We start from the raw sequence: 27,616 nt of genomic DNA, 5'->3' as shown, positions 1-27,616 counted from the left end.
ACAAGATTCATGGGTGGGGGCTTGACAGGGAGAGGTTGTGTCCCACCTTGTGTGGGAGAGTCTAGGACCAGAGGGGAGCGTCATTTTCATTGAAGACAGAGACGGGGAGGAATTTCTTCTCACTCCAAAGGGGTGGGGGAGACGAATCTGAAGAATACATGGCCGCTGTCGGGGCTGAGGCATGAAGGATATTTCTGGCGGAGAGAGAGATTTTTAATCAGGAGGGGAATCGAGGGTTACGGGGAAAGGCAGGATTATGAGATGAGCCACAATCTCAATGAATGTTGGGGCAGAATGGCCATCTCCTGCTCCCACATCCATGGGCTTTATCCTCCTACATTCCCTCACATCCCCTTCACTCTCGCTCCCACCTACTTCACTCCCCCAGTTTGGATTCCTCCTTTCCATCCCTCCCTCAGCTTCCCAGTCAGTTCCCCATCTTCCAGCTTCCCTTTCCCAGACACACATTCACCCTCACTCCCCTCTCCCTCACTCCCCTCTCCCTCATTCACCCACACTCCCCTCTCGCTCACACCCCCTCATTCCCCTCCCCCTCGCTCCCCTCTCCCTCACTCCCCTCCACATCACTCTCCCCTCACCCCCTCTCCCTCACTCCCCTCTCCCTCATTCCCCCCTCACTCCCCTCTCCCTCACTCCCCTCCACCTCACTCTCCCCTCACGCTCCCTCACTCCCCTCTCCCTCACTTCCCTCCCCCTCACTCCCCTCTCCCTCACTTCCCTCCCCCTCACTCTCCCTCCCCTCTCCGTCATTCCCCTCTCCCTCACTCCCCCCTCACTCACTTCCCTCCCCCTCACTCCCCTCTCCCTCACTCTCCCCCCTCTCCCTCACTCCCCTCCACCTCACTCTCCCCTCTCCCTCACTCCCCTCCACCTCACTCCCCCCTCACTTCCCTCCCCCTCAATCCCCTCTCCCTCATGCCCCTCTCCCTCACTTCCCTCCCCCTCACCCACTCTCCCTCACTTCCCTCCCCCTCACTCCCCTCTCCCTCACTCCCCTCCCCCTCACTCCCCCTCTCCCTCATTCCTCCCTCACTCCCTCTCCCTCATTCCTCCCTCACTCCCCTCTCCCTCGCTCCCCTCTCCCTCATTCCCTCTCCTCACTCCCCTCCCACTCACTCCCCTCTCCCTCACTCCCTCTCCCTCACTCCTCTCCACCTCACTCTCCCCTCACCCTCCCTCCCCTCCCCTCTCCCTCATTCCCTCTCCCTCACTCCCGCCCCCTCACTCCCCTCTCCCTCATTCCTCCCTCACTCCCCTCTCCCTCACTCCCCTCTCCTTCATTCCCCTCTCCCTCACTCCCCTCTCCCTCACTTCCCTCTCTCTCTCCCCTCTCCCTCTTTCCTCCCTCACTCCCCTCTCCCTCATTCCCCCTCACTCCCTTCCCCCTCACTCCCCTCCCCTCACTCCCCTCCCCCTCACTCCTCTCCCCCTCACTCCCCTCTCCCTCACTCCCCTCTCCCTCATTCCCCCTCACTCCCCCTCCCCCTCACTCCCTTCCCCCTCACACCCCTCCCCCTCATTCCCCTCCCCCTCACTCCCCTCTCCCTCACTCCCCTCCCCCTCACTCCCCTCTACCTCACTCTCCCCTCACCCTCACTCCCCTCTCCCTCACTCCCCTCTCCCTCATTCCCCTCTCCCTCATCCTCCCTCCCCTCACTCCCCTCTCCCTCACTCCCCTCCCCCTCACTCCCCCTCTCCCTCACTCCCCTCCCCTCATTCCTCCCTCACTCCTCTCCCCCTCACTCCCCTCTCCCTCACTCCCCTCCCCCTCACTCCCCTCTACCTCACTCTCCCCTCACCCTCAATCCCCTCCCCCTCACTCCCCTCTCCTTCACTCCCCTCTCCCTCATTCCCCTCTCCCTCATTCCCCTCCCCTCACTCCCCTCCCCCTCACTCCCCTCTCCCTCACTCCCCTCCCCTCTCACTCCCCTCCCCCTCACTCCCCTCTCCCTCATTCCTCCCTCACTCCTCTCCCCCTCACTCCCCTCTCCCTCACTCCCCTCCCCCTCACTCCCCTCTCACCCTCACTCCCTCTACCTCTCTCTCCCCCTCACCCTCAATCCCCTCCCCCTCACTCCCCTCTCCCTCACTCCCCTCCCCCTCACTCCCCTCTCCCTCATTCCCCTCCCCCTCACTCCTCTCCCCCTCACCCCCTCCCCCTCACTCCCCTCTCCCTCATTCCCCTCCCCCTCACTCCCCCTCCCTCACTCCCCTCTCCCTCACTCCCCTCCCCCTCACTCCCCTCCCCCTCATTCCCCTCCCCCTCACTCCCCTCCCCCCCTCACTCCCCTCTCCCTCATTCCCCTCTCCCTCACCCCCTCTCCCTCACTCCTCTCCCCCTCACTCCCCTCTCCCTCACTCCCCTCCCCCTCACTCCCCTCTACCTCACTCTCCCCTCACCCTCACTCCCCTCCCCTCATTCCCCTCTCCCTCATCCTCCCTCCCCCTCACTCCCCTCTCCCTCACTCCCCTCCCCCTCACTCCCCTCTCCCTCATTCCCTCCACCTCACTCTCCCTCACTCCCCTCCACCTCCCTCACCCTCAAAATGGCGCCCAACCCATTCACCTTTCCCGCCTAAACCGACGTCACCCATTCCTGCGGATGACGTCATCCACCTGACGTCGATCCTAAAAACCATGACGTTCCACTCCGTTCTCCTGTGACCCGAAGTCCCACCTCCGCGTCGACCGTCTCGCTGCAGGCGTCCCTCGCGCCGCTGTTGCCGCCATCTTTGTAAAGGACAGCCCTGTCTCCACTCTCTCTCACACCTGGACCTTGGGATTGACGTGAACGATACGGTCGCTCTCCGTCAGCCATCTTCGAAAAGGTGCCGCGTCTCTCTTTCCCACACCCTCCTCCACTCCGCCATGTTGGTAAAGGAGAGCATCTCTTCCCCATTCTTGCTGCTGAAGCCTACACACCATGGAGAATTTTTGGCCCCCCTCCAACCGCCCCAAGCCACTGCAAACCCAATAACCTGTCCACAGTTGGTTGAAAGCTGATGGATGGGGAATGCCTTGATTGCTGCACAGGAGGAGGCCATCCAGCCCATTTAAAACTTGCCAGCTCCCTTCAAGCCCAATGGAGTTTGACCAACATCATCTGCTTCCCACTGTGACCCACAGCATGCTAAAGCTTAAAAGCACGGATTTTTAAATGTATATTTTTATTGGGACAACACCTCGGTTGCAACACAAAATCCCTGGACCACTGGTGGTTGGATAATTAGAATTTGACACTGAGCCACAGAAAGAGACAACAAACACTTAACATCCCTGTGCATCAGTGGTGGAAGGTGTGAATGTTTAAGGTGGTGGATAAGGTGCTGATTCCACATAATTTATGTGCCTGGTGACCAGGAGGTCCTCTGCAACCAAGCACCCTTGTTCTCATGGACTTGGACCCACAGTGACTCGTTGAGATCTTCTGAGAGTTACAATCACCGCACAAAAAGCAGATGGAGGTGGGAAATCAAGAGTTGCAGGAAAGGTTTCAATTTGGGGACTTTGGAGGAGGGACCGGAGGATGTGGTTAGCAAAGGTGAGATTAGGATTCACAGATAGGAACTCTGGGAGAAACCACACCATCCTCTCACCCTTCCCTTCCTTTATCGAGATGGGCAGGACCGTCACACGAACGTACAAATTGGAAGCAGCGTCATACCATTCCAACCTGATCCACCATTTCATAAGATTACAGCTGTCTGATTATTCCATATTCCTGCCTGCCCACTAGGAATCTTTCATCCCCTTTACTTATCAAAGATCTGTCCACTCGAGCCTTGAAAATTTTCAATCACTCTTCTTCCTTCTTCGAGGAAGTGATTTCCAAAGACTCATGATGCTTAGTCAGAAAAAAAATCTTAAACGGACACCCCCTTATTTTTAAACGGCAACACCACATGCCAACCCTCTTATAGAGTCACACAGCATGGAAACAGACCCTTCGGCCCAACCAGTCCACACCGACCATAATCCCAAACGAAACTAGTCTCACCTGCCTGCGCTTGCCCATTACCCTCCAAACATTTCTTATTCATGTACTAGAGAAGTACAGCACAAAAACAGATCCTTCGGTCCAACCCGACCAGATATCCCAACCCAATCTAGTCCCACCTGCCAGCATTCAGCCCATATCCCTCCAAACCCTTCCTATTCATATACCCATCCAAATGCCTTTTAAATGCTGCCATTGTACCAGCCTCCACCACTTCCTCTGGCAGCCCATTCCATACACGTACCACCCTCTGTGTGAAAACATCGCCCCTTAGCTCCCTTGTATATCTTTCTCCTAAACCCTCTAGTTCTGGACTCCCCCACCCCAGGGAAAAGACGTCGTCTATTTACCCTACCCATGCCCCTCATGATTTTATAAGGTCACCCCTCAGCCTCCGACGCTCCAGGGAAAACAGCCCCAGCCTGTTCAGCCTCTCCCTGTAGCTCAAACCCTCCAACCCTGGCAACATCCTTGTAAGTCTTTTTTGAACCCTTTCAAGTTTGTACTTATCCAAATGTTTTTTAAACATTGTAACTGTATCCATATTCACAACTTCCTCTGGAAGTTCATTCCACACATGAACCACTCTCAGCGTAAACGAATTGCCGCTCGTGTCTTTTTGTAAAAATCTTTTTCCTCTCACCTTAAAATTATGCTCCCTCGTCTTGAAATCCCCACCCTCAGGCAAAGACCCTTGCCATTCACCTTATTGATATCCCTCATGATTTTATACACACGTATAACATCATCCCTCAACCTCCTGCTCTGCAGTGAACAAAATCCTGGCCTATCCTTATAACACACACTCTCCATTCCTTGCAATATCCTGGTAAATCGATTCCGAACCCTCTCCAGCTTCATCATTGAGAGGCCAAGGGATCGTAAATATTTCAGTCGTCACCTCGTAGAAGTACCATGGAATCCCTGCAGTGTAGAACGAGGACATTCAGCCCATCGACATCCTGGTAAGTTTCTTCCGAACCCTCTCCAGCTTAATAATATCCTTCCTGTAAGAGGGAAATGGATCTGGGTGGGTTACTCTTCGGACGGTCAGTGTGGATGTGTTGGGCCGAAGGGCCTCTTTCCACACTGCAGGGAATCTAATCAATCTTTCAGGTATCACTGGAGTCAGGGAGGGTCCCAGAGGACTGGAAAATTGCTCACGTAACCCGCCCAGTTGAAGAAGAGAGTAAGGCAAAAGGTGGGAATTACAAAGCTCAGGCTAATCGGTTTGTAAGATTTTGGAGTCCATTGTGAAGGATGAGATTCCTGAATACTTGGAAGTGCATGGTAAAGTGGGGCAAAGTCAGCATGGTGCCATCCAGATTAGATTCTAGATTAGAGTGGTGCTGGAAAAGCACAGCAGTTCAGGCAGCATCCAAGGAGCAGGAAAATCGATGTTTCAGGCAAAAGCCCTTCATCAGGAACACAGGCAGAGAGCCTGAAGGGTGGAGAGATAAATGCCTTTCTAGCTTGAGCAGATGCAAGCCTATTTAGTCTGACGTCTGTCTTCAAATAAGGAGACTAATTTAAACACTTGAATTTCACAGGATACCATGGTGTGATTTGTACCAATGTTCCCTGAGCTTTAGCCGGGATTGCCAGCCCAGCAATATTACTGCGACGGCATCATTTCCTCTTCCTGTAGCCTTGCCAGAACTCATCGTGCTCAGCCACAGTAATCAGGCCATCATAAATGCAGAGACATAGAGATGTACAGCACTTACATACACTTCAGTCCAACCCGTCCACGCCGACCTGATATCTCAACCCCATCTAGTCCCACCTGCCAGCACCCAGCCCATATCACTCCAAACCCTTCCTATTCATATACCCATCCAAATGCCTTTTAAATGCTGAGATTATACCAGCCTCCACCACTTCCTCTGGCAGCTCATTCCATACATGTACCTCCCTCTGCGTGAAAAAGTTGCCCCTTGGGTCCCTTTTATATCTTTCCCCTCTCACCCTAAACTTATGCCCTCTAGTTCTGGACTTCGCAACCTCAGGGATAAGACCTTGTCCATCCCCTCAAAGTTTACTAATCCTCTATAAGGTCACCCCTCATCCTCCGACGCTCCAAGGAAAACAGCCCCAGCCTATTCAGCCTCTCCTGTAGCTCAAACCTTCCAACCCTGGCAACATCCTCGTAAATCTTTTCCTAACTCTTTCAAGTTTCAAAACATCTTTCTAATAGGAAGGAGACCAGAATTGCACGCAATATTCCAACATTGGCCTAACCAATGTCCTGTACAGCCGCAACATGACCTCCCAACTCCTGTACTCAATACTCGGGCCAATAAAAGAAAGCATACCAAATGCCTCCTTCACTATCCTATCTACCTGTGGCTCCACTTTCAAGGAGCTATGAACCTGCACTCCAAGGTCTCTTTGTTCAGCAACACTCCCCAGGACCTGACCATTAAGTGTATAAGTCTTGCTAAAATTTGCTTTCCCAAAATGCAGCATGTCGCATTTATCAGAATTAAACTCTATCTGCCACTTCTCAGCCCATTGGCCCATCTGGTCCAGATCCTGTTGTAATCCAAGGTAACCCTCTTCACTGTCCACTACACCCTCCAATTTTGGAATCATCTGCAAACTTACTAACTGTACCTCTTATGCTCACATACAAATCATTTATATAAATGACAAAGTGGGGACTGCAGACGCTGGAGATTAGAGTCGAGAGTGTGGTGCTGGAAAAGCACAGCAGGTCAGGCAGGAGAATCGACATCTCAGACATAAGCCCTTCAACATGCACCTTGTTTAACGTTAATTGGAGGACTTAGATTTTGAAGGATTGTGGTAAAATGGGTTTATTCCACTTGTGGAAATACCCAGAGTGCTTCCTTTATTAGAAGTCATCAAAAGGTCTCTGCGGACGTTACATTTTAACAAGGGTGCGAAAGGGTTAAATGATTCACAAAAGATTTACAAGGATGTTGCCAGGGTTGGAGGGTTTGAGCTACAGGGAGAGGCTGAACAGGCTGGGGCTGTTTTCCCTGGAGCGTCGGAGGCTGAGGGGTGACTGAATAGAGGTTTACAAAATAATGAGGGGCATGGATAGGTTAAATACACAAGGTCTTTTCCCTGGGGTGGCAGAGTCCAGAATTAGAGGGCATAGGTTTAGGGTGAGAGGGGAAAGATATAAAAGGGTCCTAAAGGGGCAACTCTTTCCACGCAGAGGGTCGTACGTGTATGGAATGAGCTGCCAGAGGATGTGGTGGAGGCTGGTACAATTGCAACATTTAAAAGGTGGATGGGACATGAATAGGGAGTGTTTGGAGGGATATGGGCCAGATGCTGGCAGGTGGGACTAAATTGGGGTGGGATATCTGGTCAGCATGGACAGGTTGGACTGAAGGGTCTGTTTTCACACTGTACAACTCTATGACTATGATCAGGAAATGAGTGCACAAGCTTGTATTCACTCTAATGCAGGACATCAAGGCATGTTGTCCAATCGAGGTGATTTGGACGACTGAAGGACTTCATTGCTCAGTCCTTTGAGCGTAGGAGTTGGAACATCATGTTGAGATTGTACAGAACATTGGTGAGGCTTCTTCTGGAATACTGTGTCCAATTATAATCACCTAGTTATAGGAAGGATATTATTAAAGCTGGAGAGGGTTCGGACACAATTTACCAGGATGTTGCTGGGAATGGAGGCTTTGGGTTATAAAGGGGAAGTTGAATAGGCTGGGATGTCTTCCCCTGGAGTGGAGGAGGTTGGGGGGTGACCTTGTGGAGGTTTAAAAGATCATGAGGAGTACAGAGAAGGTGAATGATAAGGGCCTTTTCCCTTGGTTGGGGGATTTCAAGTCGAGGGCACAGTGCGGCAGCAGTAAAAGCCACAAGCCACCCCATTATCGCTGGACTGTTAATCCAGAGGCCCAGGGTAATGTTCTGGGGACCTGGGTTCACATCCCACCCACGGGTGGAATTTGAATTCAACAAAAATCTGGAATTAAGAGTCTAATGAAGACCATGAATCCGTTGTCCATAAAACCATCAGACATTGGCCCAGTTTATGTACTTTTGGCCTGTCTAGTCTGCTCTGCCTTCAGTCATGGCTGATAGGTTTCTCAACCCCATTCTCCCATAACCCTAGATAATTAATAAGATTATTGGATTAGATTACTTACAGTGTGGAAACAGGCCCTTCGGCCCAACAAGTCCACACCGACCCGCTGAAGCGCAACCCACCCATACCCCTACATTTACCCCTTACCTAACACTACGGGCAATTTAGCATGGCCAGTTCACCTAACCTGCACATTTTTGGACTGTGGGAGAAAACCGGAGCACCCGGAGGAAACCCACGCAGACACGGGGAGAACGTGCAAACTCCACACGGTCAGTCGCCTGAGGCAGGAATTGAACCCGGGTCTCTGGCGCTGTGAGGCAGCAGTGCCAACCACTGTGCCACCCTACCTATCTCTGTCATAAATGTCTCAGTGACCTGGCCTCCACAGCCTTCTGTAGCAATGAGTTCCACAGATTCCCCACTCTCTAGCTGAAGAAGTTTCTTCTTATCTCCCGTTCTAAGGGTCTTCCCTTTACTCTGAGGCTGTGCCCTCTGGTCCTAGTCTCTCCTACCCATGGAAACACCTTTCCAATGTCCACTCTATGTCCATGCCATTCAGTATTCTGTAGGTTTCAATGAGATTCCCCCCCCCCCCTCCCCCCGCCCCCATCCTTCTCAGCTCCACCGAGTATAGACCCAGAGTCCTCATCTGTGAAAGGTTTTCAGTCCTTGGACCATTCTCGTGAGCCTCACCTCAGAAGTACGTCCCTGCTTTTATAATCTACTCCTCTTGATATAATTGCCTTCCTAACTACTGGCTCAACCTGCAAGCTTACCCTGAGAGAATTCTGGACGAGGACTCCCAAGTCCCTTTGCACTTTCGATTCCTTGCCTCTAGTCTTCCTTCCAGTGTGCATAACCTCACACTTGCTCACACTGTACTCACTCAGCCATTTCTTTGCCCAATCTTCTAACCTGTCCAACTCCTTCTGCAGCCTCCTCGCTGCTACCTGTCGCTCTACTTATCTTTGTGTCATCTGCAGACGTAGCCAGAATGCCCTCAGTTCCTTCATCGAGATTGTAAATGTATAACGTGGAAAGTTGTTCTAGCTCGGAGCCTTGTGGAACACCATTTGTCACCGGCTGCCATCCTGAGCAGGACCCTTTAATCCCCCAATCTCTGCTTTCTGCCAGACAGCCAGGTGTCTCTCGATGCCAACACCTTGCCCCTAACTCCATGGGCCCTTATCTCACTCAGTAGCCTCCTGTGTGGCACCTTGTCAAAGGCCTTCTTGATGTCCAGGTAGATAACATCTACTGGCTCTCCTGGGTCTAACCTGCTCGTTACTTCCTTAAAGAATTCCAGCAGATTTGTCAGGCATCACCTCCCCTGGATGGCACCATGCTAACTTTGCCCCACTTCCAAGTATTTAGGAATCACCTCCTTCACAATGGACTCCAAAATCTTACAAAGGTCAGGCTAATTGGCCTGTAATTCCCCTCTTTTGCCTTACTCTCCTCTTAAACTTGGGGGGGGGGTGGGGGGGTTACCTTAATGATATCCCATTCCTCTTGGACCCTCCCTGATTCCAGTGATACCTGAAAGATCGTCACTAACGCCTCCACTATCTCCTTCAGAACTCGGGGGTGGAGCCCATCCGGTCCGAGTAATGTATCCACCTTCAGGCCGTTCAGTTTCTCAAGCACCTTCTCCTTGGTGATGGATACTCACCTCTGCACCCCACCCCCTCCAAACACCCTTAAATTTTTTGGGATACTCCTCGAGTCTTCCACCATGAAGGACTCGTTCAGTTCCTCAGCCATTTCTTTGTTCCCCATTACTGTTTCTCCAGTGGCCCAATGTCCACTTTTGCCCCTCTCTATTTCCCTTTATATATCTGAACAAACTCTTGCTAATCTTCTTTTATACGGCTTGCTAGCTTACCCTCATTTTTAATCTCCCTTCTTATTTCTTTTGTCATCGATGGTCTTTGTAGGTTTTCCAATCCTCTGGTTTCCCAGTGTGCCTTTCGTCACATGATCTGCTCTCTTTTTTTGTGTTTTTACACTATCCCTGACTTCCCTTGTCAGCCATGGTAGCCTCATCCTCCCTGTACCTCGCTGTTTTTTCCCCCCTTGGGATGAATCTCTGCCGTGTGTCCTGAATTACTCCCAGAAACCCCAGCCATTGCTGTTCCAATGCCTTTCCTGCTAGGCCCCTCTCCCAGTTAATTCGCCCCAGCTCCTCCCTCAGGCCTCTGATGTTGCCTTTATCCAACTGCAGCACTGTTACATCCAATTCCACCTTCTCACGCTGAAATTGCAGAGTAAATGCAATCGTATTACAGTCACTGCCGCCTAATGGTTCCCTCACCTTAAGCTCCCTTATCAAGTCTGCCTCATTTCACGACACTAAATCCAGGATTGCCTGTTCCCTGGTGGGCTCCACCACAAGCTGCTCCAAAAAATCATCTCAAAGGCACAAATCCCTTTTCTAGCGAACCACTACTGACCGGATTCTCCCTACAATCTGGAAACAGGCCCTTCGGCCCAACAAGTCCACGCCGACCTTCCGAAAAGTAACCCACCCAGACTCATTTCCCTACATTTACCCCTGACTAATGCACCTTACACTACGGGTAATTTAGCATGGCCATTTCACCTAACCTGCGCATCTTTGGACTGTGGGAGGAAACCGGAGCACCCGAGGAAACTCATGCAGACACAGAGAGAGTGTGCAAACTCCACACAGTCAGTCACCCGAGGCTGGAATCGAACCCGGGTGCCATGAGGCAGCGGCGCTAACCACTGAGCCACCGTGTCACCCACATCCTGGCTACAGCTTGGAGGCCTGTACATAACTCCCACTATGGGGTTTTTTTTGGCCTTTGTGCATCCTCAACTCTACCCACACAGCTCCTACCTCATCTGGCCTTACTTTCTTACTATTGATTAAATTTCATTTCTTACTACAAAGGCAACCCCTCCCCATCTGCCCAGCCTGCCTTGTCTTTTCGATAGGATGTATATCCTTGGACATTTAGCTCCCAATCCTGATCCCCTTGCAGCTACGTCTCCATGATGCCCACCACATCATACCTGCCAGCTTTGATATGAGCCACATTTGCCTTATTCCTGATACCACGTGCATTCAGATACAGCCCCCTCTGTCCTTGTGTTAACCGTCCCTCTTCTCATTGTTAGTCGTTTATCCAGCGTGGTTGAAGTTTGATTGCTAACCCTTTCCAAACACTCCGTCCCATTTTGGGTTAGATTCAGAGACGTACAGCACGGAAACAGACCCTTCAGCCCAATCCGTCCAGATATCCCAACCCAATCTAGTACCACCTGCCAACACTTGGCCCATATCCCTCCAAACCCTTCCTATCCACATCCCCATCCACCTTTTAAATGCTGTCATTGTACCAGCCTCCACCACTTCCTCTGGCAGCTCATACCACACACGTACCACCCTCTGTGTTACCCTTTTATATCTTTCCCCTCTCACCCTAAACCTATGTCCCTCTAGTTCTGGACTCCCCCGCCCCAGGGAAAAGACCTTGCCTATTTACCTTATCCATGCCCTTCATGATTTTATAAACCTCTATAAGGTCATCCCTCAGCCTCCACGCTCCAGGGGAAACCTTGAGTATATGGGGAGCTGTGTATTATACCCGTCTCTGCAAGATCGAGAGAGCGCATGCGAGAGAGAGAGCTCAGTGCAGACCCTGGGACGTGTTGAAGGGAGCTCTGCATTGTACCTGTGAGTGAGAGACAGAGAGAGGAGAATGCTCAAGAGATACAAGGTGAGAGACAGAGACATGAGATCACTATAGAGAGAATGGAGACAGAGAGAGACACACACACAATTCAAGACAAGTGTGTGTGTGTGTGTGTGTGTGTGTGTGTGTGAGAGTGAGAGAGAGAGAGAGAGTGACACACCCAGAGACAAGACATGCCAGACCGAGAGAGGGAGAGACACAGATATAGAACCGAGAGAGGGGCAGAGACTGGGAGATAGAGACAGAACTCCAGCGTGAGATGGAGAGAGAGGGGGGACAGAGAGGGGCAGAGACTGGGAGATAGGGACAGAACTATGGGCGTGTGGGCGGCACGGTGGCACAGCGGTTAGCACTGCCGCCTCACAGTGCCAGAGACCCGGGTTCAATTCCCGCCACAGGCGACTCTCTGTGTGGAGTTTGCACATTCTCCCCATGTCTGCATGGGTTTCCTCCGGGTGCTCCGGTTTCCTCCCACAGTCCAAAAATGTGCAGGTTCGGTGAATTGGCCATGCTAAATTGCCCGTAGTGTTAGGTGCAGGGGTAAATGTAGGGGAATGGGTCTGGGTGGGTGCGCTTCGGCGGGTCAGTGAGGACTTGTTGGACCTAATCTAAAAACTCCAGCATGAGATAGAGAGAGATACAGAACCGAGAGAGGGGCAGAGACTGGGAGATAGGGACAGAACTCCAGCCTGAGATGGAGAGACAGACTAAGCCAATCGAGCTCCAGGGTTCTGTGAAGTACGTACCTTTTTTTTAATTCTGTGTTTCTGACCGCAAACAAACGTCTTAAACAAACCGGTTTTAAAAATAACCCGAGGATCGCGCAGGGTTACCGCAGTTACCGAGAAAAGCCAGTAAGCCCACCCTGGCGGCAGGCGCCACTCTCAGCCGTCAGTTCGGGGGGGGCGAAGGGCCGGGTTGGGGCCTGGTGACCATGTCCGAACATAGATCCGGCTGGCAACAGGTTGCTGATTGGTCACCAGTCTCCGTTCCGCAGACCAATGACAAAAGGCTGTCAACGATGAGATGATTGGCTCCCAGGGATCTCCGTGAGGGGGAGGGAGGGGGCGTGAATGCTCATGCTGGTACGCCGTCGGACCTCTGGAAGGCTAGGAGCTCAGCGGGAAGGTGCAGCTCCAGGACGAAGCCAGACGGTTTATTTAATTCCCCCCACCCGCCATCCACTGCGACGTTATGGTGAGAGGCTGGAGAGACTTTTCTGAACGTGGGCCGGTCACTCCGCGCCTCCCGCAAACAAGTGGAGGAGAAGGATCGAGGCACCACGCGCTGACCCGTAACAGGACCATCTCAGCAAACCCTCTCAGTGAGTCCTCTCCCTCTGTCCACAACGCCCATGCTTTTGCTGTAAAACTGCGTGGGCAGGAGCATCAGTGTCCGTCGGTTGGTTTTTCTTTGTTGTCGTTTTGACAAGCAGAGTCCTACATTCGGCGGTCCATAATGGTTTCTCAGTCCTCAAAACCAGTTTATCTTCGTAACGAATGGTCAGTTTTGCTCGATGGAGACAACTGCTTCCTGCGAGTCAGTCTGGGTCGAAAAAGGGAAGGTGCGCTGAGAAATTCCGAAGTACACTGAATTCCTGATTTTGTGACAAGGCTGGGAATAGTGGGGCTTGATACCCAGCGGACTAACCCAATGAGATGTAACAATACACACATACAGACAAAACGGCAGTGCATGAGAGGGAGGGACACACACACAAAATCTCTCTCTCCAACACACACACGCGCGCACACACACACACACACACACGCACACACACACTTTGAAAGGGAGGCCTAATCTGATGAAGGAGCAGCGCTCTGAAAGCTTGTGAATTCAAATAAACCTGTTGGACTATAACCTGGATGTCGCATGACTTCTGACTTTGTCCACACGCAGAGTGTTTGAGAGGCAGGGGTGTGCGCACACGTGCACTCAACAGAACACCAGGGAATGAGTGTGAGGGGAGAGCTGTGCAGGTATTTCTGCACAGAGACAGACAGACAGACACACACACACACACACACACACACACACAACAAAGAGAGCACCAGAGGGAGAGTGAGAGACAGACACGGAGCCAGGGAAGTGCAGATGGAGCTGATACAGACTGCTCCCTGCAGACAGTCACAGGGCTGCAACACGGACAGGCCCCCAGGGGAGGCTGGCTAGCTGTTCCAGAACATTCTCGGTGAGACGGGCAGCTGGGGGGAGGGGGGGGGGGGGGGGGGGGGGGAATGGTTGCAGCATTTACTCTAGGAGGGTGGTGGGCGAAGGGGGAGGGGACTGAGATGTCAGGTCAGTACATGAGCTGGTACAGCAGGTTGGTGGCGTCCGTCCGCTCCTCACCCTCACTCCTGGCATCAGCACAGAGGGCCACGATGTGGACCCCGGGTCCGAGACCCTGCAGGGCCCCCGGCTGCCCTTCACCAGACCCGCCCACGCCCAGGTCCAGATCCCGGCTGGCACGCACCGGGACCCCCATCTCCTGGGGAATGGGATCTTCCTCTGTGAGGATCCCGGACCCGTGGACCACTCTCTGCGGTGGCGGTGGGCTTGTGGAACTGTGTGTGTGCGCAAGTGTGCAAGAGTGCGAGAGTGTGAGGGCGGGGAGGGAAGGGAGAACAGGATTCCAACAGTGGTGAAGCGTGGGGAGGGGGGGGGAGAAGAGAGAGAGAAAGGAGGGAAGGGGAGAGAGAGGGAGAGAAAGAGAGAGATGAGAGAGAAAAAGGACGGCAGGAGAGGCAGAGAGAAAAAGAGAGAGAGAGAGAGAGAAAGGAGGGAAGGGGAGAGAGGGGGAGAGAAAGGAGGGAAGAGGAGAGAGAGGGAGAGAAAGGAGGGAAGGGGAGAGAGAGGGAGAGAAAGGAGGGAAGAGGAGAGAGAGGGAGAGAAAGAGAGAGAGAGAGAGAAAGAGAGAGAGAGAGAGAGAAAGAGAGAGAGAGAGAGAGGAGGGAAGGGGAGAGAGGGAGAAAAAGAGAGAAAGGAGGGAAGGGGAGAGAGAGAGAGAGAAAGGAGGGAAGGGGAGAGAGAGGGAGAGAAAGAGAGAAAGGAGGGAAGGGGAGAGAGAGGGAGAGAAAGAGAGAGAGAGATGAGAGAGAAAAAGGACGGCAGGAGAGGCAGAGAGAAAAAGAGAGAGAGAGAGAGAGAAAGGGGGGAAGGGGAGAGAGAGGGGGAGAGAGAAAGAAAGGAGGGAAGGGGAGAGAGAGGGAGAGAAAGAGAGAAAGGAGGGAAGGGGAGAGAGAGGGAGAGAAAGAGAGAAAGGAGGGAAGGGGAGAGAGAGGGAGAGAAAGAGAGAAAGGAGGGAAGAGGAGAGAGAGAGGGAGAGAAAGAGAGAGAGAGAGAGAGAGAAAAAGACACAGTTACTACACTCGGTAAAACAGGAAATGGTTTATAAGCAACAACATATTATCCATGACTGAGCACACGCTGTAGTTTCCCCAACCCCCAGAGGACTTCACTTCTTTCTGTCAGGAAGGGTGAAGCTGGGCACCTCTGGCTAGGCCCAACATATACTACCTGTGCCGAATTATCCCCCCGGAATGGGGCAGTGAGGGGGAAAGCCAGTAAACCAACCTCTGCGATTCCTCAGCAACTTCACCCCCAACCCCCACAAAACCATGGTTCCTCCCATGACCCACCCTCCACTCCCCAAAACACGGCCTCCCTCCCCCGCTCCCCAAAACATGGCCTCCCTCCAACTCCCCTCAGAGCCCCCTGCCCTACCTTGCCAGGCCTGGCCTGTGTCTGTCCCCGGGGGCCCTCTCTCCTGGGCCGCTCCGCCCGGAGTTCTGCCCGGCCAGCAGGTCCACCTTGGCTCTCAGGCACTTACACTTGTCCTCCATGGAGTTGAGGTGGGCCTCAATGGCGTCCAGCCGCAAGCACAGTGTCTTGCTGGCAGCGTACAGGAGAGTCTGCAGGAGAGTGGAGCGGGAGACCGGTTAGCGGTGGGGAGGGGGAGGAAGGGTAATATCCCTGCGAGCCCCGAGCTCTCTCCTTCTCCCACTCCCCCGAGAGCCCCCCCTTCAGACAGGGGGCAGCGACTAATTGGAGGATCGAGGGTTATGGTGGTGGGGGTGGGGGGAGAGGCAGCAAGGACAATCGCGACCACCGGCTTCTCGCCGAACGGGCGGAGCAAACTCGACATGCTGAATGGCCAATGTCTGCTCCTGGAGTCTTATCGGGGTCAGAGCACAGCCCACCATTTCATCTCAGAGACCTCTGCGCTTCTCCAATCCCTCAGGGTGACACCCGACTTTAAAGAACTTCTGGAATTCCCTGGGAGGCACAGTGGCTCAGTGGTTAGCGCCGCTCCCTCATGGCGCCAGGGAACCCTCACGGGTTCAAATCCAACTGTCTCTCCCCGCCCCTGGGTTTCCTCTAGATGCACCCACAGTCCAAAGATGTGCAGGTGTGGATGGATTCACTGTGCTAAATTACCCATAGTGCCCAGGGATGTGCAGGTTAGGGTGGATTGGCCGTGCTAAATTACCCATAGTGCCCGGGGATGTGCAGGTTAGGGTGGATTGGCCGTGCTAAATTACCCATAGTGCTCTGTCCCAAATTTATTTTACCCCTTTATTCCAAAACCACAACCCCTAGTTCTGGACTTCCCACTCTCCGACATCAGGAACATTCTTCCCGCATCCAGCCTGTCCATAGAATCCCTACAGTGTGGAAACAGGCCCTTTAGTCCAACCAGTCCACACCAATTCTTCGAAGAGTTACCCACCCAGACCCATTCACCTACCACTATTGCTCTACATTTAACCCCCGATTAATGTACCTAATCTACACATCCCTGAACTCTACAGGGCAATTTAGCACTGCCAATTCACCCTAACCTGCACATCCCTGGGCAGTACGGGTAATTTAGCATGGCCAATCCACCCTAACCTGCACATCCCTGGGCACTATGGGTAATTTAGCACGGCCAATCCACCCTAACCTGCACATCCCTGGGCACTATGGGTAATTTAGCATGGCCAATCCACCCTAACCTGCACATCCCTGGGCAGTATGGGTAATTTAGCATGGCCAATCCACCCTAACCTGCACATCCCTGGGCAGTATGGGTAATTTAGCATGGCCAATCCACCCTAACCTACACCTCTTCGGACTGTGGGAGGAAACTGTAGCACCCGGAGGAAACCCACGCAGACACAGGGGGAGAACATGCAAACTCCACACAGACAGTTGCCAGAGGCTGGGATCGAACACAGGTCCATGGCGCTGTGAGGCAGTGACATAAACCACTGAGCCACCATCCAGTCCCATCTGGATTTAACACGTTTCTCATAAGATCCCCAGCCCCTTAGTGTGCTAAACTCCAGCGAGTACGAGCCCAGTCACCCCAGTCTGTCTCCATCAGTCAGCCCTGTCATCCTGGGAATCAGGCTGGTGAACCATCGATGGATCCCCTCGGTACCATGAGTCGTGGCGCTGGCGGTTTGGAATGATGACGTGATGGTGAGCAGGTGAGGGGAGTCTTTCATTCCTCCCCTCTTCCTTCCAAGGGTGGACTCGATCCTGAAGGGTGGTGGATCTGTGCACGACATGTGACCTTCCCCAGTTGCCTACACCACCTGCCTGTGACAGCACAGGCCCATGGAAGGGGGCACACACACTGTCCCTCGCTCTCTCTCTCTCTCTCTCTCTCTCTCTCTCTCTCACACACACACACACACACACACACACACACACACGCAGGGGATTCACAATCTCCTACCTGAATATTGTCCTCTTCCATATCCCCAGGTTCCACTTCCACCCTCCGACGCTTTCCCATGGGATTGGAGTCCTCATCCTCCAGGGTTTGGGGGCTTTGCACTGCTGTTGGGCAAAAGTAGGAACACCGTCACTCGGACGCAGCAGGAAGGGTGGTCAGCTCACTGGAACGGTTTACAGCGAGACATCCACGGGAGATGCTCAACACATTGGCATGGCTGTCAGGGATTACTCAGTGAATGGGAAGTGGGTTTGGGGTCCATTGGGATTGTGTCCAATGGGAGTGAATGGGAAGGGGGTTTAGGGTCCATTGGGAGTGAATGGGAAGCCCATGGACTTGATGGGCTGAATGGCAGCCTTTTCAGCAAGATCTGGGCCCCCTTGTTAAAGTAGCAGATGCCAAGTCTCAGCTTGTCAGGCCTGAGGACCTTTCTAATTGGGTCATCATCTGTTGGCCACCCTCCCCAGTGAACAGAGTGACTTGTTTGGCCATTTCGGAGGGTAGTTAAGAGTCAATTACGTGACTGTAGGGTGTGGAGGGCCAGACCGGATAAGCAGGGCAGAATTCCTTCATGGTTAGCACTGATGCCACACGGCGCCCGGGACCCAGGTTTAATTCCAGCCTGTCAGTGTGGAGATTTGCACATTCTAACCCTGTGTCTGCTCCAGTTTCCTCTCAGTCGAAAGATGTACAAGTTATGGTGGATTGGCCATGCTAAATTACCCATAGTGCCCAGGGATGTACAGGTTAGGGTGGATTGACCGTGCTAAATTACCCATAGTGCTCAGGGATGTGCAGGTTAGGGTGGATTGGCCATGCTAAATTACCCATAATGCCCAGAGATGTGCAGTTTAGGGTGGATTGGCCGTGCTAAATTACCCATAGTGCCCAGGGATGAGCAGGTTAGGATGGATTGGCCATGCTAAATTACCCATAATGCCCAGAGATGTGCAGTTTAGGGTGGATTGGCCGTGCTAAATTACCCATAGTGCCCAGGGATGTGCAGGTTAGGGTGGATTGGCCATGCTAAATTACCCATAGTGCCCAGAGATGTGCAGGTTAGGGTGGTTTGGCCATGCTAAATTACCCACAGTGCCCAGGGATGTGCAGGTTAGGGTGGTTTGGCCGTGCTAAATTACCCATAGTGCCCAGGGATGTGCAGGTTAGGGTGGTTTGGCCGTGCTAAATTACCCACAGTGCCCAGGGATGTGCAGGTTAGGGTGGTTTGGCCGTGCTAAATTACCCACAGTGCCCAGGGATGTGCAGGTTAGGGTGGATTGGCCATGCTAAATTACCCATAGTGCCTAAGGACGTACAAGCTATTTGGGTTAGCTGTGGGAAAGGCAGGGTTCTAGGGATAGGGGATGGGTCTGGATGGGCCTCACTGCATAGGTTCAGTGTGGATGGATTTTGAAATGGAGAGGAAATGGGAGGAGAGGGAGCTGGTGTGGAGAAAGCCCAGCCTAAAGCAGCTGGGCCGAATGGTTCGACGTGTGTGATATCACACGTTGGCGTGAATGGGGAAACAGGTCTGCTTGGAGAGGAGTGGAAGTGGGGAAAGCGGGCGGAAAAGGGACCATCACGTACGGTCAGCTTCTGAAGTGAATTCCCGCACCGCAATCTCCACCATCTTGGCCAGGGGCTGCTCCGCCATCCCTCGACCTGGAGTCCACAGGCCCTCACCGATCACAGTCACGGCACCAAGTCAGGAAGCTGGGGGAAAACAGAACAACAGCTCATCAGGCAGCTCCACGGTCGGGGCGGAAGGGGGTAGGGAGAGGGAAGTGGGGGGGGGGAGGGGGTGAACAAGGGGGGGGTTAACAAGGAAGGGGTGAACGGGGGGTGAACGGGGGGGTGAATAAGAGGGGGGGTGGACGAGGGGGTGGACAAGTGGGGGGAAAACAAGGTGGAGAACAAGTGGGGGAAGAACAAGGGGGTGAAGTGAATGGGTGGGGGGGAAGAGAGGGGAAGGGGGGAAGGGGGAGAGGGGGGGAAGGTGGGGGGAAGAAAGTGGGGGGAAAGGAGGGGAAGGGGGCGGGAGGAAGGGGGGAGAAGAGGGGAAGGGGGAAGAGGTGGGGGAGAGGGGGGAACAGGGGGAGGGGAAGGTGGGGAAGAGGGGGGAATGGGGGAACAGGAGGGGGGAACGGGGAGGGGGCAACGGGGGGGAATGGGGGGGTGGACAGAGAGTGGGAGACAGAGGGAGAGAGAAAGAGAAAGAAAGATGAAGGCGGGGGGGAAGAGAGGGGAACGCAACGGGGGGGGAGCGCAATGGGGGGTAGCGCGAGAGCGAGAGACAGCGAGGGAGACAGAAAGAGGAAGAAGATAGAGGGAGAGAGAGGTATAGAAAGAAAGGGGGTTGAGAAAAACAAAAAAAGGGGAGATGGGGAGGGGGGGGTGAAGAGAATGACAGAGAGAATGTGTGAGAGAGGTACCTTACCCCCCTCCCCATGGTGTGTGTGTGTGGGGGCGGGGGGTGCAAACCCAGGTAAACCCAATTCCGCCGTCCTGCCCCTGGTGCTGGGGGTGGTGACGGCAGCGATATACCCCCACCCCCGCCAGGACGAGGGAAACGTGAGCAGGCTGTTCGGCCCGTCAAAGCCTGCCCGCTCCCTCCTCACGAGTGGGAACGGGCGGAAGCGATTTCTCACAAGCCCCGCGCACACCGACTAGACCCCGGTCCCCCCCTTTCACTCCGCGCTAGACCCTCAAAGAAAAATACCCACCTCCTCTGTGAACACTTGCATTGATCTAGCCTCTGCCACTCCCTGTGAGAATTCCATGCATTCACTCCCCACCCCCCCATGACCTGTGCACCCTTGCGTGCGACGGTCTGGCCTACCCTTCTCACAAGCAAAGCTTTTTCCTCTACGTCCTGCATACGTTGAAAGCAGAAGTAGGAGGAAAGGAGAGGCGGCTGAATCCCAATCTCCGGATCCTGCCAGCTCATGGGATGTGTCCTCCCCAATCCGGTTCTGTCTTCAACGGACGACCCCCCCCCCCACTCTGATATGACGCCTCCACCCCGGTCCTAGATTATCCCACTCAAGGCGGGGGGGGGGGGGGGGGGGGGGGAGGAGCAGCCTCTTCACATTTCCCACGACAAGACCTGCCGTTGTCTGTTTCAATAGAATCATAGAAGCCCCACACACAGTGCGGAAACAGGCCCTTCGGCCCAACAAGTCCACACCGACCCTCCGAAGAGTATCCCACCCAGACCCATTCCCCCCTACCATTATTCTACATTTACCCCTCACTAATGCAGATAACCTGCACATCCCTGGGCACTATGGGTAATTTAGCACGGCCAATCCACCCTAACCTGTACATCCCTGGGCACTATGGGTAATTTAGCATGGCCAATCCACCATAACCTGCACATCCCTAGGCACTATGGGTAATTTAGCACGGCCAATCCACCATAACCTGCACATCCCTAGGCACTATGGGTAATTTAGCACGGCCAATCCACCCTAACCTGCACATCCCTGGGCACTATGGGTAATTTAGCACGGCCAATCCACTCTAACCTGCACATCTTTGGACTGTGGAAGGAAACCAGGGCACCCGGAGGAGACCTACGCAGACACGGGGGCTTTAAAGCGTGCAAACTTCACACAGATATTCGCCCGGGGGCGGGATTGAACCCGGGTCGCTGGCGCCGTGAGGCAGCGGCGCTAACCAGTGATCCACCGTGCCGCCCCCAATAAGGTCACCTCTCGTTCCGAATATGGTGGATTGGCCGTGCTAAATTACCCATAGTGCCCAGGGATGTGTAGGTTATCTGCATTAGTCAGGGGTAAACGTAGAATAATTCTCTGTCTGTCTCTCTCTGTGTCAGCCTCAAACATTCTCAATGCCCCAGCCCTGACAGCCCCACGTGGGAAAGAATTCCACAGAATCATTCTCCCCTCCCCTCGGAGAGAGAAGAAATTCCTCCCCGCCTCAATGGCAACCCCTCACTCTGAGATGACCACTCCTCACCCCAACCATGGTCCTAGGCTCTCCCACACAAGGGGGTGGAAAACAACCTCTCCACATTTCCCCTGGTCATTTCCCCAATGCCCACTAGTTTTTGATCAAGTCACTAAATTTCAATGAGTGCAAACTATTTCACCTCTCTGTCCCAGACAGACCATCCACAAACAGAACCAATACCCATTCCACATCCAACCCACTCAGCTCTGATATAGGCGAGCCCCATTCAGTCTGATCCACGTCACCACAAACAATCATAGATTCCTTACAGTGTGGAAACAGGCCCTTCGGTCCAACAAGTCCAGACTGACCCTCTGAAGAGTATCCCACCCAGACCCATTCCCCTACCCTGTTACTCTACATTTACTCCTGACTAACGCACCTAACCTGCACATCTCTGGGCACTATGGGTAATTTAGCATGGCCAATCCACCCGAACCTGCACAACCCTGGGGCACTATGGGTAATTTAGCACGGCCAAACCACCTTAACCTGCACATTAATGACTTATGACTTGGAAGAGGGAGTCGAAGGGTGGGTCAGTAAATTTGCAGACGATACGATGATTGGTGGAGTTGTGGATCGTGAGGAGGGCTGTTGTCAGCTGCAAAGGGACTTAGATATGATGCAGAGCTGGGCTGGGCAGATGGAGTTCAACCCTGCCAATTGTGAGGTCCATTTTGGAAGAACAAATAAGAATGCGGAATACAGGGTTAACGGTAGGCTTCTTAGTCAGGTGGAGGAACAGAGGGATCTTGGGGTCTATGTACATAGATCTTTGAAAGTTGCCACTCAGGTGGATAGAGCTTGTTAGAAGGCCTATGGTGTATTAGCGTTCATTAGCAAAGGGATTGAATTCAAGAGTCATGAGGTGATGTTGCAGCTGTACCTGACCTTGGTAAGGCCACATTTGGAGTACTGTGTGCAGTTCTGGTCGCCTCACTTAAGGAAAGATTTGGAAGCTTTGGAGAAGGTGCAGAGGAGATTTACCAGGATGTTGCCTGGAATGGAGAATAGGTCGTACGAGGATAGGTTGAGAGTGCTAGGCCTTTTCTCATTGGAACGGCGAAGGATGAGGGGTGACTTGATAGAGGTTTATAAGATGATCAGGGGAATAGGTAGAGTAGATAGTCAGAGACTTTTTCCCCGGGTACAACACAGTGTTACAAGGGGACATAAATTTAAGGTGAAAGGTGGAAGGTATAGGGGGGGATGTCAGGGGTAGGTTCTTTACCCAGAGAGTGGTGGGAGCATGGAATGCACTGCCTGTGGGAGTGGCAGAGTCAGAATCATTGGTGACCTTTAAGCAGCAATTGGATAGGTACATGGATGGGTGCTTTATCTAGGATAAATGTTCGGCACAACATCGTGGGCCGAAGGGCCTGTTCTGTGCTGTATTGTTCTATGTTCTATCCCTGGGGAACTATGGGTAATTTAGCACAGCCAAACCACAAAACAGGCCATTCCCACCCCAAAGAATCCAGTATCTCCCCCCTAATCGTTCCAACCCATTCCTCTCTACCCCAAGTCAACCCTGGATGAAGAGCCAGAGGGCGGCTAATGTTGTGCCTGTGTTTAGGAAATGCTGTACAGAGAAACCTTGTAGACCTGGGAGTCTGACATTGGGTGTTGGTACATCATTGGTAGGGAGTCCGAAAGAGAGGACTGACATGCAGTTGGAGAGGCGAGGAATGATTCGGGATAGTCAGCATGGCTTCGAACATAGAACAAGACAGCACAGAACAGGCCCTTCGACCCTCGATGGACGTGCTTATCCAAGGATTGTTTAAATCTCCCTAATGTGGCTGAGTTGACTATATTAGCAGGCAGGGCATTCCACACCTTTACCACTCTCTGCATAAAGAACCTGCCTCTGACATCTGTCTTAAATCTATCACCCCTCAGTTTGGAGCTATGCCCCCTCGTACAAGCTGACATCATCATCCTAGGACTTTCACTGTCCTCCCCATCTCTTTGTGTGAGGGAAATTGTGTCTCACCAGCTAGATTGGATTTTCAAGGAAGTAACCAGGGAAAGTTGATGAGGGCAGAGCGGTTGACGTTGTTTACTTGGAGGTCGATAGCAGGGGGCACTGGAAAGGCACAGGTCAGGCAGCATCCGAGGAGCAGGAGAATCAACGTTTCGGGCAGAAGCCCTTCATCAGGAATGAGGCTTGAGAGACTGAAGGGGGTGCTGAGAGATAAATGGGAGGGAATGGGGCTGGGGGGAGGGAGGTAGCTGAGACTACGATAGGTCGATGGAGGTGGGGCTACTGGTGGGTGGAGCAGATAGGTGGGAAGGAGGTGGGATAGGTCATAAGGGCGGTGCCGAGTTGGAGGGTTGGAACTGGGGGAGATGGGACACTCCAGGGAAAACAGCCCCAGCCTGTTCAGCCTCTCCCTCAAACCCTCCAAACCTGGCAACATCCTTGTAAATCTTTTCTGAACCCTTTCAAGTTTCACAACATCTTTCCGATATAATGATTTGATTTGGATGAGAACATAGGAGACATGGTCAGAAACCCACTGCAGTCCACCCAATGCCGGACACCGACCCACCCGACACAGACCGATACCTGACACCCGACACCGACCTGCCCGACACAGACTGATACCCAACACCTGACATCCACCGATGCCCGACACCTGACACCCACCGATGCCCGACACCTGACACCCACCGACGCCCGACACCCACCGATGCCCGACACCTGACCCCCACCGATGCCCGACACCTGACACCCACCGATGCCCAACACCCACCGATGCCCGACACCTGACCCCCACCGATGCCCGACACCCGACACCTGACCCCCACCGATGCCCGACACCCACCGATGCCCGACACCTGACCCCCACCGATGCCCGACACCCAACCCCCACCGATGCCCGACACCCGACACCCACCGATGCCTGACACCTGACCCCCACCGATGCCCGACACCTGACCCCCACCGATGCCCGACACCTGACCCCCACCGATGCCCGACACCCGACACCCACCGATGCCTGACACCTGACCCCTACCGATGCCCGACACCTGACCCCCACCGATGCCCGACACCTGACCCCCACCGATGCCCGACACCTGACCCCCACCGATGCCCGACACCCACCGATGCCCGACGCCCGACACCCACCGATGCCCGACACCTGACCCCCACCGATGCCCGACACCCACCGATGCCCGACACCTGACCCCCACCGATGCCCGACACCCAACACCCACCAATGCCCGACACCCACCGATGCCCGACACCCAACACCCACCGATGCCCGACCCCTGACCCCACTCATTCCAAGCTCCACCCCCCCTCCCTCCCCATGGCCCCGCCCCCTCTCGCTGGTTCTGACCTCGGGCACGAGGCCGGCTCGGGGCTGACGTCGTGGGGAGGGGGGGCGGTTCCCCGCGCGACGCAGAGCGCCTGCGCAGTGGGTGACGGCGGGGCGGGACCAGACCACGAGGGCTGGAGGGCGGAGAAACGTGTCGCTGGACGATGCGCAGCAGGTCAGGGCAGCATCCGAGGAGCGGGGGGTCGACGTCATGCCCCGAAACGTCGACGCTCCTCCTCCTGCTGCTGCTGCTCCCTCGGATGCTGCCCTGCGGCGCATGGTCCAGCTCTGATCTCCCAGCGTCTGCAGTTCCTCACTTTCACCACCAGGGTGGAGGGAGGGGGCGGACACATGCCCCGCCCCCTCCCCCCGCGAGACGCGCCGCCATTGGCCGGTCCCCGGGTGATTGACAGGGGGTGACGGTTGGAAGGGGGGTGGGGCTGACCGAGAGAATCGCGGGGGGGTTGGGAAAGAGGAAGGCAGCGTCGCTCAATTCACTTCATTCTCACCTCCCTCCTCCTCCGTCCGGAACAATTTTACAAAAAAAAATCGGCTTTCATACCGAAGTGGATTATTTGCTCACGGCGTTCAAATGATTTCCGCGAAGGAACGGTTTCAAACCGTCGGGCCGACGTCCCACAGGTAAAGCGCCGGGCCGTCCGCTAACTCCGCTGCCGCCATTACCATCCGGGGGTCTGCGCTTCCCGTGCCCCTCTCCGTTGCCCGCTCGGCGCCTCCGGGTTTGCCCCCGACAAAGATGGCGGCGGAGGCGGGGCTGGAGCTCCTAGCTCTGATTGGCTAGCTGGCCGTGCGCACGGGTCCGCGAGACTAGGCTAGGCGCCGGACCCGGCCAATGGGAGGAGCGTTGCTAGGGTCCGCTCCCCGCCGAACGAGGGCTTCCGATTGGCGGCTGGGTCGCGGTGGGCCGCCACCAATCGGCCACGCCGCGCGCCCTCCGCTCCGCCCCGCCCCTCCATTGTCCCCTCGCGCCGCGATTGGCTGGGGCTGCTCCGGCAAGTGGTCGTTCAGCCCATCCTCTCAATGCTGTTCTGGGATAGGACAACGCGCCAAGTGGGTTGCTGCTGGCAAGTGATAATGTCCCAACCTCTATGCCTGGAAGCCATGAGTTTTTATCCTGTCTAGCCCAGATATCTCTGCGATAATAGCTCTGAACAATAAACATTCCCAAGCATGCATTCTTAAGCAAAAGAACTGTGGATGCTGCAAATTTGCAAGAAGTTGCTGGAAAAGCTCAGCGGGTCCCAGATGTCCCCAGACCTGCTGAGCTTTTCCAGCAGCTTCTGTCATTGCTATTCATTCTTCACCCTTCATTTCCCCTCTCTGCCCGCCGCTACCTCTTTGCAACGTTTCTTGCAAGTCACTGCCAGAGAGGAATTCTATATGCGCTCAGAATGCTGGCTAGGATGGGTAGCACGAGATTGAGAGATACTCCTGAGAGCGGGTTTAGAGAAGATTTGCAGCTCAGGTTGAGGTTCTAGATGCGGGTTTGCTCGTTGAGCTGGAAGGTGCGTTTTCAGACGTTTCATCACCATACTGGGTCACATCATCAGTGAGCCTCCGGATGAAGCACTGGTGGTATTGCCCACTTTGATGAACTCATAACTAGAAAGTGGGCTCTCGACCGTCTCTGTCTCCGCTCTCGACCGTCCCTGTCTCCGCTCTCGACCGTCTCTGTCTCCGCTCTCGACCGTCTGTGTCTCAGCTCTCGACCGTCTGTGTCTCAGCTCTCGACCGTCTCTAAGTCAGCTCTCGACCGCCTCTGTCTCAGCTCTCGACCGTCTCTGTCTCAGCTGTCGACTGTCTCTGTCTCAGCTCTCGATCACCTCTGTCTCAGCTCTCGACCACCTCTGTCTCCGCTCTCGACCGTCTCTACCTCAGCTCTCGACCGTCTCTGTCTCAGCTCTCGACCGTCTCTGTCTCAGCTCTCGACCGTCTCTACCTCAGCTCTCGACCGCCTCTGTCTCAGCTCTCGACCACCTCTGTCTCCGCTCTCGACCGTCTCTACCTCAGCTCTCGACCGTCTCTGTCTCAGCTCTCGACCGTCTCTGTCTCAGCTCTCGACCGCCTCTGTCTCCGCTCTCGACCGTCTCTACCTCAGCTCTCGACCGTCTCTGTCTCAGCTCTCGACCGTCTCTGTCTCAGCTGTCGACCGTCTCTACCTCAGCTCTCGACCGCCTCTGTCTCAGCTCTCGACCGTCTCTGTCTCAGCTGTCGACCGTCTCTACCTCAGCTCTCGACCGTCTCTGTCTCAGCTCTCGACCGTCTCTGTCTCAGCTGTCGACTGTCTCTGCCTCAGCTCTCGACCACCTCTGTCTCCGCTCTCGACCGTCTCTACCTCAGCTCTCGACCGTCTCTACCTCAGCTGTCGACCGTCTCTACCTCAGCTCTCGACCGTCTCTACCTCAGCTGTCGACCGTCTCTGTCTCCGCTCTCGACCGTCTCTACCTCAGCTCTCGATCGTCTCTACCTCAGCTCTCGACCGTCTCTACCTCAGCTCTCGACCGTCTCTACCTCAGCTCTCGACCGTCTCTACCTCAGCTCTCGACCGTCTCTGTCTCAGCTGTCGACCGTCTCTCCCTCAGCTCTCGACCGTCTCTCCCTCAGCTCTCGACCGTCTCTGTCTCAGCTGTCGACCGTCTCTGTCTCAGCTCTCGACCGTCTCTGTCTCAGCTCTCGACCGTCTCTGTCTCAGCTCTCGACCGTCTCTGTCTCAGCTCTCGATCACCTCTGTCT

The 27,616-nt window shown here is 54.3% G+C and overlaps 2 protein-coding genes across 5 annotated transcripts in view; one reads left to right on the top strand and one right to left on the bottom strand.

The window, feature by feature from the left end:
* Positions 1 to 12,559: 12,559 nt before the first annotated feature.
* On the bottom strand, positions 12,560 to 25,631 carry LOC132807134 (uncharacterized). 3 transcript variants are annotated; one of them, XM_060821452.1, is made up of 5 exons: positions 25,425 to 25,631; positions 19,143 to 19,268; positions 17,556 to 17,656; positions 15,554 to 15,741; positions 12,560 to 14,394 (listed from the first exon to the last, which is right to left on the bottom strand). In XM_060821452.1, the coding sequence occupies exons 2-5, from the start codon at positions 19,207 to 19,209 to the stop codon at positions 14,130 to 14,132; spliced, it is 621 nt and encodes a 206-aa protein (XP_060677435.1). In that variant the 5' UTR covers positions 19,210 to 19,268; positions 25,425 to 25,631; the 3' UTR covers positions 12,560 to 14,129. The 3 variants fall into 3 exon arrangements, with proteins under 3 accessions (XP_060677435.1, XP_060677434.1, XP_060677433.1); XM_060821451.1 differs by having other exon boundaries at positions 17,556 to 17,659; positions 25,372 to 25,629; XM_060821450.1 differs by having other exon boundaries at positions 17,556 to 17,659; positions 25,425 to 25,629.
* Positions 25,276 to 27,616, top strand: part of LOC132807133 (large neutral amino acids transporter small subunit 2-like) — a 123,809-nt gene continuing 121,468 nt past the window's right edge. Inside the window, exon 1 of one of the 2 annotated variants that reach the window (XM_060821447.1) lies at positions 25,276 to 25,504. The gene's annotated coding sequence lies outside the window, so the exon portion shown is untranslated. The remainder of the gene's footprint in view (positions 25,505 to 27,616) is intronic. The other variant, XM_060821446.1, reaches the window with a different exon arrangement.

Source organism: Hemiscyllium ocellatum (assembly GCF_020745735.1).
Source record: "Hemiscyllium ocellatum isolate sHemOce1 chromosome 27 unlocalized genomic scaffold, sHemOce1.pat.X.cur. SUPER_27_unloc_1, whole genome shotgun sequence".
In the NCBI taxonomy this organism is placed as follows: Eukaryota; Metazoa; Chordata; class Chondrichthyes; order Orectolobiformes; family Hemiscylliidae; genus Hemiscyllium; species Hemiscyllium ocellatum.
The sequence above is the reverse complement of the archived record's forward strand: the minus strand, read 5'-3'. Positions and strand labels throughout refer to the sequence as shown.

Bases quoted from the DNA above. Each gene is read 5' to 3' on its own strand.
- LOC132807134 (XM_060821451.1), bottom strand. From the start codon at position 19,209: ATGGCGGAGCAGCCCCTGGCCAAGATGGTGGAGATTGCGGTGCGGGAA. The intron at 15,742-17,555 runs GTAGGAGATTGT...ACTCTCCTGCAG, and splicing joins TGGAAGAGGACAATATTCAG to ACTCTCCTGTACGCTGCCAG. The intron at 14,395-15,553 runs GTAGGGCAGGGG...GCACACACACAG, and splicing joins CACAGGCCAGGCCTGGCAAG to TTCCACAAGCCCACCGCCAC.